This window comes from Dendrobates tinctorius, unplaced genomic scaffold (genome assembly GCF_039654945.1).
Source record: "Dendrobates tinctorius isolate UK_male_01 unplaced genomic scaffold, ASM3965494v1 ptg000250l, whole genome shotgun sequence".
In the NCBI taxonomy this organism is placed as follows: domain Eukaryota; kingdom Metazoa; phylum Chordata; class Amphibia; order Anura; family Dendrobatidae; genus Dendrobates; species Dendrobates tinctorius.
The window spans coordinates 25,360,001-25,380,000 of record NW_027361917.1 but is presented as its reverse complement, the minus strand read 5'-3'; the positions used below and the strand labels follow the sequence as shown (position 1 = coordinate 25,380,000).

General features: G+C 42.9%; 1 protein-coding gene across 1 annotated transcript in view; it reads right to left on the bottom strand.

Moving 5' to 3' along the window:
- The window catches only part of SOS1 (SOS Ras/Rac guanine nucleotide exchange factor 1), a 176,346-nt gene that overhangs the window by 42,275 nt on the left and 114,071 nt on the right, over positions 1-20,000 (bottom strand). Inside the window, exons 7-10 of the mRNA XM_073557542.1 lie at positions 15,687-15,797; positions 14,934-15,032; positions 13,246-13,373; positions 7,379-8,034 (exon numbers count right to left, since the gene is read on the bottom strand). Of these exons, the coding sequence (XP_073413643.1) occupies positions 7,379-8,034; positions 13,246-13,373; positions 14,934-15,032; positions 15,687-15,797 (994 nt within the window). The remainder of the gene's footprint in view (positions 1-7,378; positions 8,035-13,245; positions 13,374-14,933; positions 15,033-15,686; positions 15,798-20,000) is intronic.

Here is a 20,000-nt window from a genome sequence, read left to right as displayed (position 1 = left end):
TCCCCGGGTACTAGTGGATCTACCTGGATCTTCTATTTACATGCCTTACTGCCGTCAAGGAGCTACATTACCCATTGAGAAGCAAGTGGGCGACAGATGTAGGACCGATAAGTAATGAACACTGGAAGCTCGCCTGGGAAGCCCTTAAACAAGTTTCCCCTAACGATACTGAAAGAGCCACACAATTCTTTATTCTTCACGGGTACATATTGTACCACATCTAAAATGCATGCACAGGGTACATCGTCCAATTCTGGGATGACTGCTCCAAAAGTCACAGGGGTCCGGGAATCTTTTTTTCACCCATGGGATTATCCAGAGATTAGGGAATAATGGGCCCAAGTGGGTCAGTTACTACATGACTGTATGCGAATCCACATCACAGAGGACACCAAGACTTGTCTACTATTTACTGACCCTGAACAATGCCTAAAGGACTGTAGGTACATCAGGACTGAGGTTCTATTTAAAGCCAGAAAATATGTGGCCAGACACTCGATTTCCTCACGAGTGCTTAACATTTTGCAGCGGAAATAGTCAGCAAACCTCTCCTGCAATAAATAAGCCTGGGAAAATTGAAAAAAAAAAAAAAAAAAAAAAATTGGGGTAAAGGACCTATATCCACCATGACTGCTTAACTGGTGTGGTATGAATAATAGAGAGATCACAACAAGATGGGGGGAGGAGGTTAGTATTCCAGTTCTGCCTTTTTCTAGATGGTCTTTAGTGACCTCCAGCCGCACTCTATCAACCTAAATCAGCAGATTAGGCCTCTTTCACACTTCCGTTTTTTACAATCAGTCACAATCCGCCAGGTTTTGAAAAAAACGGATCCTCAATTTTCTTTTGAGGATCCGTTTTTTTTCCCCATTGACTTGCATTAATGGCGGATTGCTGTCCGTTGCATCCGTTTTTTGTGAGGATCCGCCAAAAGTTGCTGTCCGTCACCATCCTCAAAGATTTCAAAATGGAGCTTGCAACGTTTTTTTTCTGTGGCGGATCCTCCAGACACTGATTTTACCCGACATTCTTTCTGGGTGCCGGACAAACTTTCATCTCCATATCCCCCTCTCCCCCTCCCCCTCTCTCTCTCCCTCTCTCTCTCCCTCTCTCTCTCCCTCTCTCTCTCCCTCTCTCTCTCTCTCCCTCTCTCTCTCTCTCCCTCTCTCTCTCTCTCCCTCTCTCTCTCTCTCCCTCTCTCTCTCTCTCCCTCTCTCTCTCTCTCCCTCTCTCCCTCTCTCCCTCTCTCTCTCTCTCCCTCTCTCTCTCTCTCCCTCTCTCTCTTCTCTCTCTCCTCTCTCTCTCTCCCTCTCTCTCTCCGGCCAGCAGTTCCTTTATATTTCCTCATTTTCAGGATCCGTCTAAAAACGGATCCTGTGCCATCCGTTTGCATCAGTTCAGAACGGATCCGCTTCTCTGACTTTTTGGCGGATTTGAACTGATGCTAAAAAACCTGAAGTGTGAAAGAGGCCTAAGGATGCACACTAAAGGTACTGTCACACTTAGCGATGCAACAGCGATCTCGACAACGATATGACCCGGTCAGGATCGCTGGTGCATCGCCAAGTGGTCGCTAGTGAGCTGCCACACAGGCAGATCTCACCAGCGACATAGCAACGGTCGGCGGTCGCTACTTACCTGTCAGACGAGGCGATGAAGAAGTCTCTCGCCCGCGTCGCTCGTCGCCACAGCAGGAAGCTGACGACGAGAAACGGTCCAGGCCGTTCTCGCGCGATCATCGATACCAGCGGGGGGAGCGGTTGGAGGTATAAGACATAGCAATATCGCTAGCAATATCGCTATAAACCAGGGCTGTGGAGTCGGAGTCGGAGTCGTGGAGTCGGAGTCGGTGCTCATTTTCGTGGAGTCGGAGTTGGAGTCGGTATAAAATGGACCGACTCCGACTCCTAAAATATATAATAAATTGGGTACAGTAATTCAATGCAGGATGTGCTGAATATTTTTTAATAGAAGTTTGGGAAAGTTATGAAATATCCTATAAATGGCTGTTATATTCCTGATCTAAGGCTACATTCACACACAGCGTTTTTCCTGTGTTTTTTGAGGATACGTTTTTCCGCTGCAAAAGCTGATCATCTTTTTAAAAAACTGCATCACCTGAAAGGTTTTTGAGCTCATAGATAATGTTACTCAATAGCAAAAGCAGATTAGAAATCTGCTCTATCCATTTATCCATATCTGTCTATCCATATCGTATCTGTACTAAAAAGAATGAAAACCGGGTAGTACACCAATATATATTCTGTTCTATCTAAACATCTTGATTATTGGATCATAAAAATGATTAAATGTCTGAGGTTCACATTGTACTACAATAAATTTTTCACTTAAATATAAGCAATATGTGTGGGAGTCGGAGTCGGAGTCGTGGAGTCGGTGTAAGGGAAATTGAGGAGTCGGAGTCGCAGGTTTGGCTTACCGACTCCACAGCCCTGGCTATAACGTCACAAAAACCAGTGATATCGCTTAGTGTGACGGGCCCTAAAGTCACCAGGGGTTTAAATTTAGCCAATTCCTTCCTCTAGCTTTTGTTCAGCTTCAACTACTTCCCTGTACTGATCACTGCTGCATAAAAAAAAAGGAAAGAGAGAAGTGCAATACAGTTACCTCAGAGGCAATACTCTTTATGAGAGAACTACTGGCCAGATCTCTATCTCTGGCAAAAATTAAGAGAAAACTCCACAGTTTTATAAAAAATAAAGGTTCTCTACATGTCCGACAGCCATTCCAGTGTCAATTGAATTCCAACCAGAGTATACCTCCTTCTACATAATGTGCTTCTGATTAGGTGATCACCTGAACCAAATCTTATTTAACGAAGGAAAATATAAAAAAATCTGCTGTGGTGTTCACAATCCTCTTGCAATAGGACAAGCTGGATGGCAAAACAAGTGCTAGTACTATCTCAAAAGTAATGACCACTGACCGGGATGACAGTCATCTTATTCAAATGTCACTCAGCAACCACAGGATGACATCAAATGACCTACAAAAGGAATGGCAAATGGCAGCTGGGGTGAAGTGCACGGCAAGAACAGTTCATAACAGGCTCCTAGAGGCAAGGCTCAAGTCATGTAAAGCTAGAAAAAAACCTTTCATCAATAAGAAGCAAAGGAAGCTGAAGTTTACCAAAGACCATAAGGATTGGACCATAGAGGACTGGAGTAAGGTAATCTTCTCTGATGAGTCTAATTTTCAGCTTTGCCCAACACCTGGTCATCTAATAGTTAGACTGAGACCTGGAGAGGCACACAAGCCACAGTGTCTTGCACCCACTGTGAAATTTGGTGGAGGATCGGTGGTGATTTCGGGATGCTTCAGCAAGGCTGGAATTGGGCAGGTTAATCTTTGCGAAGGACGTATGAATCAAGCCGCATACAAGGTTATCCTGGAAAAATCATCTGATTCCTTCTACTTAGGCAGTGTTCCCCAACTCTAAGGACTGTTTTTTCCAGCAGGACATGCACCATGCCCTACAGCTAGGTCAATCAATGTGTGGATGAAGGACCACCACATCAAATCCCTGTCATGGGCAGCCCAATCTCCAGACCTGAACCCCATTGAAAACCTCTGGAATGTAATCAAGAAGAAGATGGATAGTCACAAGCCACCAAACAAAGAAGAACTGATTACATTTTTGTACCAGGAGTGGCATAAGGTCACCCAAAAGAAATGTGAAAGATTAGTGGAAAGCATGCCAAGACGCATGAAAGCTGTAATTAAAAATCATGGTTATTCCATAAAATATTGATTTCTGAACTCTTCCTGAGTTAAAACATTAGTATTGTTGTTTCTAAATGATTATGAACTTGTTTTCTTAGCATTATTTGAGGTCTGCAAGCACTGCATTTTTTGTTATTTTGACAATTTCTCATTTTCTGAAAATACAAAATTTTAGTGCTTGGAAATTCAAAGACATGTTGTCAGTAGTTTAGAAGAACAATTTACATTTTACTCAAAAATATACCTATAAAAAGAAAAATCAGACAAACTGAAAATTTTGCAGTGGTCTTTTAATTTTTGCCAGAGCTGTATGTGTACTGTATGTGCATGGCCCCCTCCTCCCCATCCGGGTGTGCATGGCCCCCTCCTCCCCATCCGGGTGTGCATGGCCCCCTCCTCCCCATCCGGGTGTGCATGGCCCCCTCCTCCCCATCCGGGTGTGCATGGCCCCCTCCTCCCCATCCGGGTGTGCATGGCCCCCTCCTCCCCATCCGGGTGTGCATGGCCCCCACACGCCTATCCTGGTATGCATGGCCCCCTCATCCTTATCCTGGTATGAATGGCCCCCATCATAAAAAAAAAAAAAAATCAATCCTACTTATCATTCCTGCGCTCCCTCACAGCATCTTGTTCTGGTGCCAGTAGCAGCAGCCGCCGGGTGATCACATGTTCCCACCGCTACTTAAGGGAACGAATATTCACTGCGCTCCATGCCTATGGAAGTGGAGAGAAGTAAATATTCATTTCTCTTAAGTAGCGGGGACACGCGATTGCCCAGATGCTGCTGGAAGCTGATGGCTGCGGCTGACACATTGTGAGCTATTGCAGAGACATGAATATTCATTTCTATTTAGCAGCAGGCACAGGAGTTAGCTGCAGCCGCCAATTCCTGCGTCCCGTGACCCGCTGCTCCTCCATCTTCTAAAACAATGCCCCGAGTGAGCATAAGCTATTGGGGGGCATTTTCAGCACAAAAAAAAAATGTGCTGAATAACTGCTTATACTCAAAAAATAAATCAATAATAATAATAAAATATATATATTATTGGTTCTCTTTAATGAGACCAGACGAGTATAGATTCTTACAGGTAACATCATTGTTGGGATTGATATTGTTGTCAGACTCTTAAGCAGCAGACACTAGTGTAGGACAGCCATAGGCTGGGTCACACGAGCATACAAGTCGGATGAATGTCATCTCAGGCCAATGTTATTCAATGTGGCAGTGCTGATGATCAATTTTTTTCCACTGACGATCTGTGAAAAAAAAAAAGGCGAAGTATGCAGCGATTTCACTCTGAAATCAGAACACTCACCCATTCAAGTCTATGAGTGTGTGAAAACCATCGGACTGCACTCTGGTGACATCTGAGTGCAGTGACATTTTTGCAGACTCACAGGATAGAGATGGAGACGTTTTGTTCTCCATCTGTTCCTCACCTGTGCTATGGTTTATAATCATCCCGATTCTCTCAGATGAGAAAATCTATGGTCGTGTGACCCTGGCCACAGACGGGACTTGGTAGCTGGAAGAGATCTGAAGGGGCAGTTACTGAACCCACTGACCATAAACAGGATTTTTAATAATATAATTATATTAGACAACTGTAGTGCATGTAATTCTCCAATACATTCTCTAATGTGGAACTTTACCGAAAAAAAAGACAATAACGGCCATTCTTCATAGTCTGTGTTCTTGTACAGCAGAATGCGGCAATTTACAGATAGCAGAAAACAATACTGTGACCTACAATTAGTTCTAAACAATGTCCCTTGAATTCCTTAAGAAAGGAAACAGACTTCTTGATGACGCACAAATGCTATTTTTGAATGTAAGGAAAAAAAAAAAAAAAAAAGAAGAACCAGAAATAGATCTCCTCCGACTTGGAGAACAATACTTTGTAGGAGAGAGTCAGGACCCAAACAGCAACTATGGAACGCAATTAATTGGGAAGGACAAGATAACAGACAAGTCATTTCCTTGCGCTGGATGCTGCAGACGTTACTCATTAGGACAGGAGCAGAAGTTTGGCTTCCAAAAATAAAGTAACCACTGCAGATAATTGTCTTCAGCTTGCAGACAAGAACCCCCTTGTTCCGTTATCGTCACTTCTTGCTCAGTGGGGGGAAAAAAAGCCAACTTTTACTGCAAAGCTGAAGAAATAGACGTTTGTCCTGGGGTGGAGCCATCAAGTATTTTTTAAAATCAATAAAAAAGAGAGTCCGGAAACCAAACTACAAATTCACAATAGAGCAGCCATAATAGATGAGTGCAATATAAAAAACCCATACGTGGGCTATACCTTACACGTATGTGTGTAAGACTATGTTCACACTAGCTTTTCCTGGAGCTGCGGAGGGCAGCGCACGGCCGCTGTGAAGCTCCGCCCACGGCCGCACCTCCTTCGGTCAGCCCGCCTATGGGCGCATGACGCTGCATGCAACCTGTGTACCCCATCTTTAGCATTGGGTACGCAGGCCGTGCGCAGGTATGCGTTTGCCGGCGCATGCGTCCTTTCGACGGTGCGCCGACCTGCGCCAAACGCACCGTGTTGCATTTTGGTGCGCTCAGAGCACCGTCAAAAGGACGCATGCGCCGGCAAACGCATACCTGGGCACGGCCTGTGTACCCAATGCAAAAGATAGGGTACGCAGGTCGCATGCAGAGTCATGCGCCCATAGGCAGAGCTGACCGGAGGAGGTGCGGCCATGCGCATCCCTCCGCAGCTCCAGGAAACGCTAGTGTGAAAGTAGCCTAACATGTAGATCTACATAGAGCACATATCAGTGTAATATGTGGACCACACAAGTATGTATATATACATTTACAATAATAAAAAAAAAAAAGGATATCTTTAAAGCAGTGAAAAAGTGGTCCAAGATTTGTGCTTGTTAAACAGCCACAAACCAGGGCAGGTGAAAAAATATGAAAATAAATTAAACTGTTCTGGAAAATCCCTGCTGCTCCACTGGTCTTTGTAAAACATCCACCAGTGATGGCCGCGTGATCGTGGCCGCTGCAGTAAATCACTGAAAGGACCAACAGAGCGAGGGGAAAGTAGAACCTATAATGATATTTCATCACCTTCCCCATATTGTGGCTGACAAATGTCTGAGATGTTGCTCCCACAAGTGGGACGGGCATATCTTCAGAATAGGGCTGGTTAGAAGTCGTGATGAGTGAGCGTGCTTGGATAAGGTGTAATCCATGCTCTGGTGATAACAGTGACTTCGGTGTGCTCGAATAATATGTTCGAGTCCTCGCGGCTGCATGTCTCGCGGTTTTTTTGACAGCTGCAACACATGCAAGGATAGCCAATCCCTGCATGTGATGTGGCTGTCGAACAGCCCCGAGACATGCAGCCGCGAGGACTCGAACATATTATTCGAGCACACCGAAGTCACTGTTATCACCAGAGCATGGATTACACCTTATCCAAGCACGCTCACTCATCACTAGTTACAAGGAAAAGAATAACATTGGACACATAATGACTAACATTACACAGGAGAAAAATATATCCATGCCCTCGTAAAATTGTTGAATTGCAAGCTTTGTAAAAATATTGTGGTGCCCATAAAGTGCCCTGTGCCAGAACGTTTAATACTGTGTTTATAACATGGGATGACATACCTGCATACATGTGATAAGTTAGTCTTTCGATGAGTTTTACTACAGTCCCGGCCTTGATGATGGGAATACCAGATTTGGGTTGTACGTTTTCCTCAAATATAATATTCTCCTCTGAGTCCGGCTCAGCGAACCTATACAGCTTGGAGCTGGGGAGCCGCAGTTGCTCATCTTTCTCCTCCTGCATTATAGTCCCGTCCAACATTCGCTCTAAAGTACTTCGGTACTGCAGCGATATTAAGGCAGCCATCCAGTTATTTTTTTCTTCTGCCGATTTTGCAGCAAAAATAACACTGTTCTCGTCTTTTAAAATAATCTCAAACGCATGTCTGTACTCGTTAGTGTCATCCTTGTCATTGATCTGTACCTTCCGCATAAAGAACTTCTCCTTCAGCCGATACTCTGCGTTGCTTGCACCCGGTAGCCTTGGTTGGCCATGATTTGACTTGCAACAGATCATCAAGCCATCAAAAAGGAATATGTGTCTCTCGTGCTTCGCCCCTACTCGGGTGAGGGCGCCCTCCATGATGAATTCATTACAGCACTGTCCAATGTCCTTTCCCTCCCATCCGTCAATGTTTTTCTGAATTTCGTTCATTTTCTTAATGGCTAATTGCTTTCCCTTCATTTGGTGATTATAAAACCGACATGCGGATTCACTGTGGATGAAAGAGAGGCATTACTAGGATAATATCACGCGCACAGTCGCTGGTTTCAATCTTCCAAATCAAGAAAAAGGAAAAATTAAAGCTAAAAATATCAATCATCTGATTAAAGCGTTAAAACACTACGTTTAGAAGGCAAAAAATGGTAGTAAGGCTCCCAGTGTCAGCCGCATACACCCATGGCTTCCTGTGTCCCCCAATGAAGCGATGGAGAAGGGGAGAATTTATCATGGCTTTCTTCAGTAGTTTTTTGGTGGTAAAAAAAAAGTGACAAGTTTTGTTGCAGAATAGTGATGAGCGAACGAGCTCGTATAAGGTGTTATGACTTTGCCGTGCTTGAATAATATATTCCAGTCCCCACGGCTGCATGTTTCGCGGCTGTTCGACAGAAGCAACACATGCGGGAATTGCCTAACAAACAGGCAATCCCTGCATGTGTTGGGGCTGTCAAACAGCCATGAGACATGCAGCAGCGGGGACGGGAACATATTTTTCGAGCACGGCGAAGTCACTTGGCTAGTACACGAGCGTGCTTGGATAACACCTTACCCGAGAACGTTCGCTCATCACTATTGCATAACCTTTGTAGGACTTTTTGATATTTTTTAGGTGTAATATGGATGTGGTTTGCAGCACATATAAGGTTTACGCCATCTTAACCAACTGTGCCGTGTTAAAAACTGGTAACTAATCCCAGTTGGAAATGGTGTAATAAGTGGAAAATCAGCTGCAGCCAGTTCACTAAACAAGTACCAAAACGTATCAAATATTGTGTGACACCAATAAAATTGGCACAAATTTTGTAATGCAGGAATGTGCAAAATTGTCTAAAAAAATTCCTATAATGATAAATCTCCCCCCCCCCCCCCCATCTATTGGCAATATTGTTTAGGTTTCTACAAAGACACGTGTGGTCACAGCCCTCATATCTGTACAGTATGTAGTGTATGGTTTAAACAGACAATGAAAGTAGATCTGTAAGCAAACTGCCCAATGCAAACTATCACCAAAGGGATCTAGTATACCTGATGAGCCTGTTCTGCTTACTTTGAAAATCTGTGGCAGAAATTCAGAATGGCTGTATATTTCTTTTTGGAAAAATGCCATGCATGTTACAAGAACTGGCATTTTTTGAGCCCAACACTGGCTCAGTGTAATGTCAGAATTATAAAGAGATTAGGAAATGAATTTTCACAGTAAGTACACCAGTCTCTGTCCATAAATACAAAGTGATCAATCTGCATAATATTTACTAACAAAACATTTCAGTTTACCTATCCAAAGCAGCAATAATGCAATAAATAAGCTTTATGTCAAAAGTGAAATGTCACAAAACTAGTAAAACAAGTGCTAAGAGCAATAAAAGTAAAGCCTTCTGCGTGCTCAAACCTGGAAAACGGACACTTCTTGAGCATTCAACGCTCCTGTAAGAGACTCGAGCTGCAGGTCACAGTGACAGTTTATTTTAATAGCTTGGGACAATAAGAATTGCCGGTCTTTAATGTCACTTCCTTTAAAAACAAAAGCCAAGGCATGGACTCTCCCACTTCTCTGCTTGTTCCACATGTTTATACTAAGCAGACCAGGCAAAAAAAACGTAGCAAGAACAAGTATACCACTACAATTGCTTACAAGTGCATAAAAAGAAAATAATTGTACATTCACTGCTGATGACAGAAAATCTGCTGTGTGCCACAATAAAATATATAAAAGTCACATAAAAAACACAAGAAAGGCAGAGGCAATAATTGTAAAGATGCGTCCACCAGGGATGGAAATACAGCGACAAGGTGACCATACTGGCCACGTGGATGAGATTTCAGCAAACCCATCAAGATGCGTTTTTTCCTGCACAGAAAATGTGGGATATTAAAGATAAACCCTGCAGAAAAATCTAAATGTTACGCAGGTGGATTACTAGGTCCCACTTGAACATACCCTAGGAAATCTTTGCCACTGTGGATCTTGGTGCTCGAGAAATAAACAGTTATCGCATGAGAAGATTTGGGTTCTGATCTGGTGTAAAGGAGGGTGCATACATGGGGCATAAAAAGACGACTACATTTTGGAGGGGTTTTTATCACTAGAAGACCATGTTCAGCGCCTGTAGACTCATACTCATGAAATGCTCCTCTCAGAGTAAGGCCGGCATCACACTAGAGAGCAATACGGACGAGTAAGGCGTAAAAACCACGCATTGCACACCAATTTTTCTCTATGAGGCAGCTCCCATCAGCCGTATATTTCTCATCCGTAGTTTACGGGCCGAGACAAGTCAGCATATTCCGGCCAAAATAAGCCAAGGCAAGTATATGTGTCTAAGTGTGTGTGTGTGTGTGTGTGTGTGTGTGTGTGTGTGTGTGTGTGTGTGTATATATATATATATATACATACATACATACACACACGTATGTATGTATGTATGCATATATATGTACAGTACAGACCAAAAGTTTGGACACACCTTCTCATTCAAAGAGTTTTCTTTATTTTCATGACTATGAAAATTGTAGATTCACTCTGAAGGCATCAAAACTATGAATTAACACATGTGGAATTATATGATTAAAAAAAAAGTGTGAAACAACTGAAAATATGTCTTATATTCTAGGTTCTTCAAAGTAGCCACCTTTTGCTTTGATTACTGCTTAGCACACTCTTGGCATTCTCTTGATGAGCTTCAAGAGGTTGTCACCGGAAATGGTTTTCACTTCACAGGTGTGCCCTGTCAGGTTTAATAAGTGGGATTTCTTGCCTTATAAATGGGGTTGGGACCATCAGTTGTGTTGTGCAGAAGTCTGATGGATACACAGCTGATAGTCCTACTGAACAGACTGTTAGAATTTGTATTATGGAAAGAAAAAAGCAGCTAAGTAAAGAAAAAGGAGTGGCCATCATTAAGAAATGAAGGTCCCGTCAGTCCGAAAAATTGGGAAAACTTTGAAAAAGTGTCCCTAAGTGCAGTGGCAAAAACCATCAAGCGCTACAAAGAAACTGGATCACATGAGGACCGCCCCAGGAAGACCAAGAGTCACCTCTGCTGCGGAGGATAAGTTCATCCGAGTCACCAGCCTCAGAAATCGCAGGATAAAAGCAGCTCAGATTAGAGACCAGGTCAATGCCACACAGAGTTCTAGCAGCAGACACATCTCTACAACAACTGTTAAGAGGAGACTTTGTGCAGCAGGCCTTCATGGTAAAATAGCTGCTAGTAAACCACTGCTAAGGACAGGCAACAAGCAGAAGAGACTTGTTTGGGCTAAAGAACACAAGGAATAGACATTAGACCAGTGGAAATCTGTGCTTTGGTCTGATGAGTCCAAATTTGAGATCTTTGGTTCCAACCACCGTGTCTTTGTGCGACGCAGAAAAGGTGAACGGATGGACTCTACATGCCTGGTTCCCACAGTGAAGCATGGAGGAGGAGGTGTGATGGTGTGGGGGTGCTTTGCTGGTGACACTGTTGGGGATTTATTCAAAACTGAAGGCATACTGAACCAGCATGGCTACCACAGCATTTTGCAGTGGCATGCTACTCCCTCCGGTTTGCGTTTAGTTGGACCATTGTTTATTTTTCAACAGGGCAATGACCCCTAACACACCTCCAGGCTGTGTAAGAGCTATTTGACCAAGAAGGAGAGTGATGGGGTGCTACGCAGATGACCTGGCCTCCACAGTCACCAGACCTGAACCCAATCGAGATGGTTTGGGGTGAGCTGGACCGCAGAGTGAAGGCAAAAGGGCCAACAAGTGCTAAGCATCTCTGGGAACTCCTTCAAGACTGTTGGAAGACCATTTCCGGTGACTACCTCTTGAAGCTCATCAAGAGACTGCCAAGAGTGTGCAAAGCAGTAATCAAAGCAAAAGGTGGTTACTTTGAAGAACCTAGAATATAAGACATATTTTCAGTTGTTTCACACTTCCTTGTTAATTATACAATTCCACATGTGTCAATTCATAGTTTTGATGTCTTCGGAGTGAATCTACAATTTCGATAGTCATGAAAATAAAGAAAACTCTTTGAATGAAAAAGTGTGTCCAAACTTTTGGTCTGTACTGTGTTTGTGTATATCTATCTATCAATCTATCTATATATATATACATACACACATATACACGGAAAATGCCTTAGCAGGCCCTTGTTATGTGTGCCAGATACAACCAGGTCTATCCGAACAGGTTGATGTAATGCAGCGGCTCAAGGACAAGTCATCTATAGATTATATCAACAGAACATTTCACTCCATTTGGCAAGCCATAAGAGTTTTGTGGGCAAGAATGTTTCCGCATCCAGGAATTATAATAAAGTAACAAAAGAAGCCGTCTTCAGTTCTCCTACTAATATTCATTTTTCCAGGCTACATCAATGACATCTCTGGAACCAATAACAGACCTCAGGTGTATTTAGGAAGTGATTGGCTGCAGAGGTCTTGTGGGGAATTCCAAACATCATCGAAGATCAGAGGGTAGAGAGGAAACCCATCGATGGAGCAGCTGGGGTGTAATACAAGCAAGTACGGCTTTTTTTTGTATTATATTACCATCTCTGACTATGGGTACTTTGCTTTTTTTCAGACCATGGAAAACACATGTTCATATAGTGTCGAAAAGAACTTTACAATGATGAAAGGGTTATATGTAGTTCAATTAATATAAGGACTGTTCTACAGAAGCCGGGACCAAAAAAAGCAACTTGTCACAATGAAAATGCAGACCAATCTGCAGGCAGCATTTGATTTACAGCCGGTAGATACACATTTGTGGGAATAGATTAACTAACCTGCAAATTTTTTTTTTTTTTTTTCTGGCCTTAGGAATCTGGGGAACAGTCCTACTTAGTTATTTATGACATAATCAGAGAGAAAAATCACTCAATGAATAGGACCGCCGCCCACTGGACTTCTAAGTCAAGAATGATCACTAACGAAATTAAAATAATTACTAGTATTACCAAATAAGTGTATATCCCGCTGCTCCATTCCTCCTGTCAAACTATACTACATGCAGATTAAAGTCCATTTTCATTTGACAGGCTGCCTTCAAAATTCAAATGCATTGTTCACCAAGGGTGACAAACAGATCAGCACAGGGAAATAAAAAACACAACTTGGATTGGTGTAAGAATACAGAGAACTATGTAGTAATTATGTCCCGATGTATCGGTCACATTCATTTATTATGATGATGCTCGGATATTGTGGGTACCTGAGACGTCTTTTGGCCAGGCTCTTTGAACATATCCTTTCCATACTGCTCTGAAGGTTGAGCAAGGCAGTTATGGATTGTTTCAAACATTCTTTATCTTCTTCGTCCTCACTTTTTTCTTCCAATTGCTACAAAGCAGAAACCAAAAACAGAATCGAGTGTATATAACTTATACAGTGTAAATGTTTGGTAATGGCAATTTTGTTTCTAAATCTACTTGATTTGTTGTGGATCTGGCTGATGCTTTCCACAATACGCCTACTTTCAGTCTGCTCAAAGACTTTACACATCCGGGAGGTCGGGATATTACTCTGCTGCGATGTTCTGACACGTCATTGTATTGTAAGTCGAGTATCCATAGAGAAGGCAGAGGTGGTTCACTACCATCTCTGCTGTATACACAATGCTGGACAAGTGTGAAATAAATGGAAAAAAAGGAAGAAATAGCTGCTGCCAGTCAAACCCACAACCCTCAACTAAACACACACATCGAATATATTTAAAAAATTGCTTGGAAAATTGAAATGTGGAATCCATTTATAATGTAATTAGTGAAGACTTGTAGATACAGGAAAAAAAATGTAATACATTAAAAAAGTCAGGTTTTCATTTTTTTCCTAATTAACACAGGGAAAAGTTAATCATCAACAGTAGGCCCCTCATATCATTGGGGAAAAAAAAAAAAAAAAAAAAAAAAAAAAAAAAAAGAGTACTGTATATACGGCGACCCGAATATAAGCCTAGGCACCTAACTTTGCCACAAAAATCTGTGAAAACTTATTGATTTGATTATAAGCCATGTATGCATTGTCCCCTCATCCCCCACATCCTCGTCAGCGTGGCTCCTCATCCCCACCATCCTCGTCAGCGTGGCTCCTCATCCCCACATCCTCGTCAGCGTGGCTCCTCATCCCCACATCCTCGTCAGCGTGGCTCCTCATCCCCACATCCTGGTATACATGGCTCCTCATCCCCACATCCTGGTATACATGGCTCCTCATCCCCACATCCTCGTCAGCGTGGCTCCTCATCCCCACATCCTCGTCAGCGTGGCTCCTCACCCCCACATCCTCGTCTGCATGGCTCCTCATCCCCACATCCTGGTATACATGGCTCCTCATCCCCACATCCTGGTATACATGGCTTCTCATCCCCCACATCCTGGTATACATGGCTCCTCATCCCCACATCCTGGTATACATGGCTCCTCATCCCCACATCCTGGTATACATGGCTCCTCATCCCCACATCCTGGTATACATGGCTCCTCATCCCCACATCCTCGTCAGCGTGGCTCCTCATCCCCACATCCTGGTATACATGGCTCCTCATCCCCACATCCTCGTCAGCTTGGCTCCTCATCCCCACATCCTGGTATACATGGCTCCTCATCCCCACATCCTTGTCTGCATGGCTCCTCATCCCCACATCCTGGTATACATGGCTCCTGATCCCCACATCCTGGTATACATGGCTCCTCATCCCCACATCCTGGTATACATGGCTCCTCATCCCCACATCCTGGTATACATGGCTCCTCATCCCCACATCCTCGTCTGCATGGCTCCTCATCCCCACATCCTTGTCTGCGTGGCTCCTCATAACAGATTTATAAGACTTTCTCCAACTAATGTATACAGTTCAATAAAATACATGTGAAGCATCATAGGATATAAATGTTCTCTTACCTTAATAAATTCAAAGTAGTGCAGGCAGTAGTAAACAGGAGCTAGAAGCAGCCGAGGCAAAACGTATTGCACAGCTTCTTTAAAACCTTCCCCTATAGACTGGGAGTAACAAACAAACCAAAAATATATGTGTTTTTGCAGACTAATGCAGAGCACAAGAACAAAGCACATACCACACCATTGTGACAGACATGTATATACACACAGGTGACAACTTGCAAGCATCCCTCCATCATCTACAACGGTATGGGACACAAGTCCTATGTTGTATGGAATGGACCAATAAAGTCACCAAGGAACTTTTGCTCTTTGGGTTAAAGTAATGCTAAGATGAATTGCAATGTACAAATATATGGCAACATTATGGGATGGCCAATATCCAGATGAAATTCCACTGGGTTCAAGATGGCAGTGGTCACATGATTTAAGAACGTGACCAGCTCCCCAGCTGTCTGCCCTATTGCACCAGCACCCAATGCATTGTAAATTTAAATTTAGGAGATTTTACTGCCTGTATTGGCATGAATATCAAAACCACATGACTGCCAGCCTATTAAATGGCATTCCCATCTCATACTCTTATAGACTAAATGTATATCAGATGTGGGTGCCATAAAAGGGAGCCATACCTATGCCGAGGGCCCTGACGCGCAAAGAAAAAAGAAAAAAAAAAAAAAGCTTAATTTTTTCAAAAGAAAAAAAAAAAAAAGTTTGCAGTTGGTTCATTAAGCCTGAAATTCGGTTACAACATACCTGTAAATAAAGAGCAGCACCGGGCTTTGAAAGCTGACCAAGAAAGTGATCATGAAAACCTGGTCGTAAAATATCCTGAGCGTAGGATTCATATGGATCAAAGGCTAGTTCCTGGAAAAGAGGAGAAAAGTTAAAATGCCATGAAGGAAAGACAAGTGGAAGGTTTAGACACGATACTGCAGAATTCTTGATTTCCTCCTTAAACGTCAAAATAACCATATTAATCAAAAGTTATAACAAAGTGTCATTGTTCTTTATCATCTTCTAGAGATCGTGGCATATGTATACACTTCTGCAAGTATAGATATAAATTGTGGGAGTCCAACCCTAAATCTGTATAGAAGAACTCTCACGTGTACACAAGGCTGGTGTTGGTGGGCCGGGCACTTGCCCAAGGCCCTGTTCACAAAGGGGGCTCCCTGCTTCAGCTGTCCCATCAATCACCAACACAACTGGGGGAGCAGCTGCCTATAAAACCTTGGTCAGTCTGGAGACGGTTTCAACTGTGTTTGTGTCCTCAGGACACAGATACCGAGGAATCTAATGGAGGCGTCAGCTCTTTGCTTCACCAACATGTCTGTGTATTGGCGGAAAGACCTTCTGGCCACATAACTCCGCAGCAGAGGAGCACAGCTGGGGATGTGACAGGGCACTGGAGTTTGGGAGAATGGTTTTTACTCAAGAGGGATGCTCGTGTGTGGTATATTGCACTGTGCGGGAGCACCGTGGGGGGTAGTAGTGGCATCATACGGTGTGTGGGAGGACACTCCAGGGCATCAATTCGTGCGGGGACACTAGGACTACCATATTCTGTGAGGGGGGCACTGAGGGCATAATATATACTATGTTTAGAGGGGGACACTTGGAACATCATACTAGGTGGGGGAACATAGAGGGTATCATATGTGTGTAACACGGAGGACATCACGCTGAGGCATAGCAGATGCATCATACTGTACAGGACCCATGAGAGAGGTGTGTGTGTGTATATATATATACACACACACACACACACACACACACACACACACACACATACATACATACATATATATACACACATACACAGTGCCCCTTGCGAAAATGTTCGGCCCCTTGGAACTTTTCAAGCTTTTACCACATATGGTTCAAACAAAGATGGCAAATGAAAATTTTTGGTGAAGAATCAACAAGTGGGAGACAATTGTGAAGTTGAACAAAATTTATTGGTTATTTTAAATTTTTGTGGAAATTCAAAAACTGAAAAGTGGGGCGTGCAATATTATTCTGCCCCTTTAACTTAATACTTTGTTGCGCCACCTTTTGCGGTGATTACAGCTGCAAGTCACTTGGGGTACGGCTCTATCAGTTTTGTACATCGAGAGACTGAAATTTTTGCCCATACTTTCTAGATTTTGCTTTATATTTGGGATCATTGCCTTGTTGGAAGACAAATCTCCGTCCCAGTCTCAGGTCTTTTGCAGACTCCAACAGGTTTTCTTCAAGAATGGTCCTGTATTTGGCTCCATCCATCTTCCCATCAATTTTAACCATCTTCCCTGTCCCTGCTGAAGAAAAGCAGTCCCAAACCACGATGCTACCACCACCATATATGACAGTGGGGATGGTGTGTTCAGGGTGATGAGCTGTGTTGCCTTTACGCCAAACATATCGTTTGGCATTGTTGCCAAAAAGTTCGATTTTGATTTCATCTGACCAGAGCACCTTCTTCCACATGTTTGGTGTGTCTCCCAGGTGGCTTGTTGCAAACATTAAATGACACTTTTTATGGATATAGTTGAGAAATGGCTTTCTTCTTACCACTCTTCCATAAAGACCAGATTTGTGCAGTGTAGGACTGATTGTTGGCCTATGGACAGACTGTCCAACTCAGCTGTAGATCTCTGCAGTTCATCCAGAGTGATCATGGGCCTCTTGGCTGCATCTCTGGTTAGTCTTCTCCTCATTTGAGATGAAAGTTTAGAGGGACGGCCGGGTCTTGGTAGATTTGCAGTGGTATGATACTCCCTCCATTTCAATATGATCACTTGCACAGTGCTCCTTGGGATGTTTAAAGTTTTGGAAATCTCCTCCTGCCTGGGCTCCACCCTGTCCTGATAGTTACCATTTGGTGTCAGGACAACATGTACACCCATGTAGTCCTTGCACTTCAGGTGTCCTCACTCACTTTCCCTTAACCCCTTCACCCCCAAGGGTGGTTTGCATGTTCATGACCGGGACAATTTTTACAATTCTGACCACTGTCCCTTTATGAGGTCATAACTCTGGAACGCTTCCATGGATCCCGGTGATTCTGACAATGTTTTCTCGTGACATATTGTACTTCATGATAGTGGTAAAATTTCATTCAAATAACTTGCATTTATTTGTGAAACAAAACGGAAATTTGGCGAAAATTTCGCAATTTTCCAACTTTGAATTTTTATGCCCTTAAATTACAGAGATACGGCACACAAAAAACTTGATAAGTAACATTTCCCACATGTTTAATTTACATCAGCACAATTTTGGAACCCAAATTTTTTTTGTTAGGAAGTTATAAGGGTTAAAAATTGACCAGCGATTTCTCATTTTTGCAACACCGTTTTATTTTTACGGACCACATCACATTTGAAGCCACTTTGAGGGGTCTATATGATAGAAAATACCCAAAAGTGACACCATTCTAAAAACTGCACCCCTTAAGGTGCTCAAAGCCACATTCAAGAAGTTTATTAACCCTTTAGGTGCGTCACAGGAATTTGAATATTTAAAAAAAAAAATGAACATACTTCAGGTTCAATTTTTTTTATTTTACCAATGGTAACAGGAGAAATTGGACTGCAAAAGTTATTGTGCAATTTGTCCTGAGTATGCTGATACCTGATATGTAGGGGGGGGGACCACTGTTTCGGCGCATGTTTGATCGCGGTGTGCAAGGGGTTAACGTGTCGGGGGCGGTCCGTGACTGCCCCTGACACATTGTGCCGGGTGTCAGCTGTGTTAATCAGCTGACACCCGGCCGCGATCAGCGGCGCTCACCACGTGGGCGCCGCTGATCGCGCTAGACGTACTATCCCGTCTATGGGCATAGGGGCCCGGGTCCCATGGATGGGATAGTACGTCTGATGTCAGAAAGGGGTTAAAGGTAAATGCAATATAGACTTTTCTGGGGGGAGCATCACTTGGAGTATTGCCCTGAACCAAAATTTGTATAAAATACATTTGCTGGTTTGATTCAGATTTTGGGTCTGTGCAGAATTCCATTTTGTTCTCCCCCCAGAAAAATCTACATACATATGCACATGGATGCAAACAATTATTAGGATTCACATAAGGCGCATAGGTTATAAAAAACACAAATGTCCTGTCATGGGTGCAAGGAGGTGAATGCTTAGTGGGCTGCAAGCACTGATAAAGCTATTAAATTAATCATTTTACGTGGATTTAAAAGTGATAAAACATTACAGCTACAGTTTATCCGAACGGATCTGCAGCTAACAATACATCATTATTTGGCAGGAAATTAAAATTCCTGTTACTATGTACAAAATGCCCGATCACAAAAGATAATTTTATATAGATTTGTGCAATTTAGTTGTGTAGGAGGACCAGTCACCACTACTAGTTGGGAGATCCCCGCCCCTCTCTTGTGAGCCATGCACATAAAAAGCAGTCTTGCACAGCGTATCCACATCAGGCATTGCCTTTCTGAACCCTGCTCATACAGGTACTGTTCACATGATTAGGTTTTAAACACATTAGATAGGACTGTTCTAAGCTGGGTATACCTTGGCATTGGTGGAGCGTCTTAGTATACATTTTTTGCAAAAGAAAGTATCAACTAAATACCCTGTTTTGTTATCTTTTTACTAGCACTTGCTGTTTACTGTTACATATTTTTTACAGACAGAGTATTTTTACATGTTTGTTATACTGTGTTTTTTCTGTGTTTCAGTCTTTGGGTGTTGTGAACACTGTCCTACCGACCTGTTCACTTTTGTGCATGGCTCATGTGTGTTTTTATTCACCATGAAGCAACAATTCGGGAGCATTTATTCTTCCCATTTTCCATTTTGAATATTTATGAAGAATTTGACAACTCGGCATCACTATCCCTTGCATGAAAAGTGCGTGTCCCAACAGCCAGGAACGGTCAGCACTGATTGGTTACCATCACAGAGTGTAGAGACCCCCCCAAATGATAATGTCCAGTTATCAATTGATTTCTAACTTTTGTAGATGAAACAGACGAAATCTTACAAGGTAGACGTTGTAGAATCAATGCTCCAGAATGCAAATATTTATTAAATTCTTACAATCCCGATTTAATAC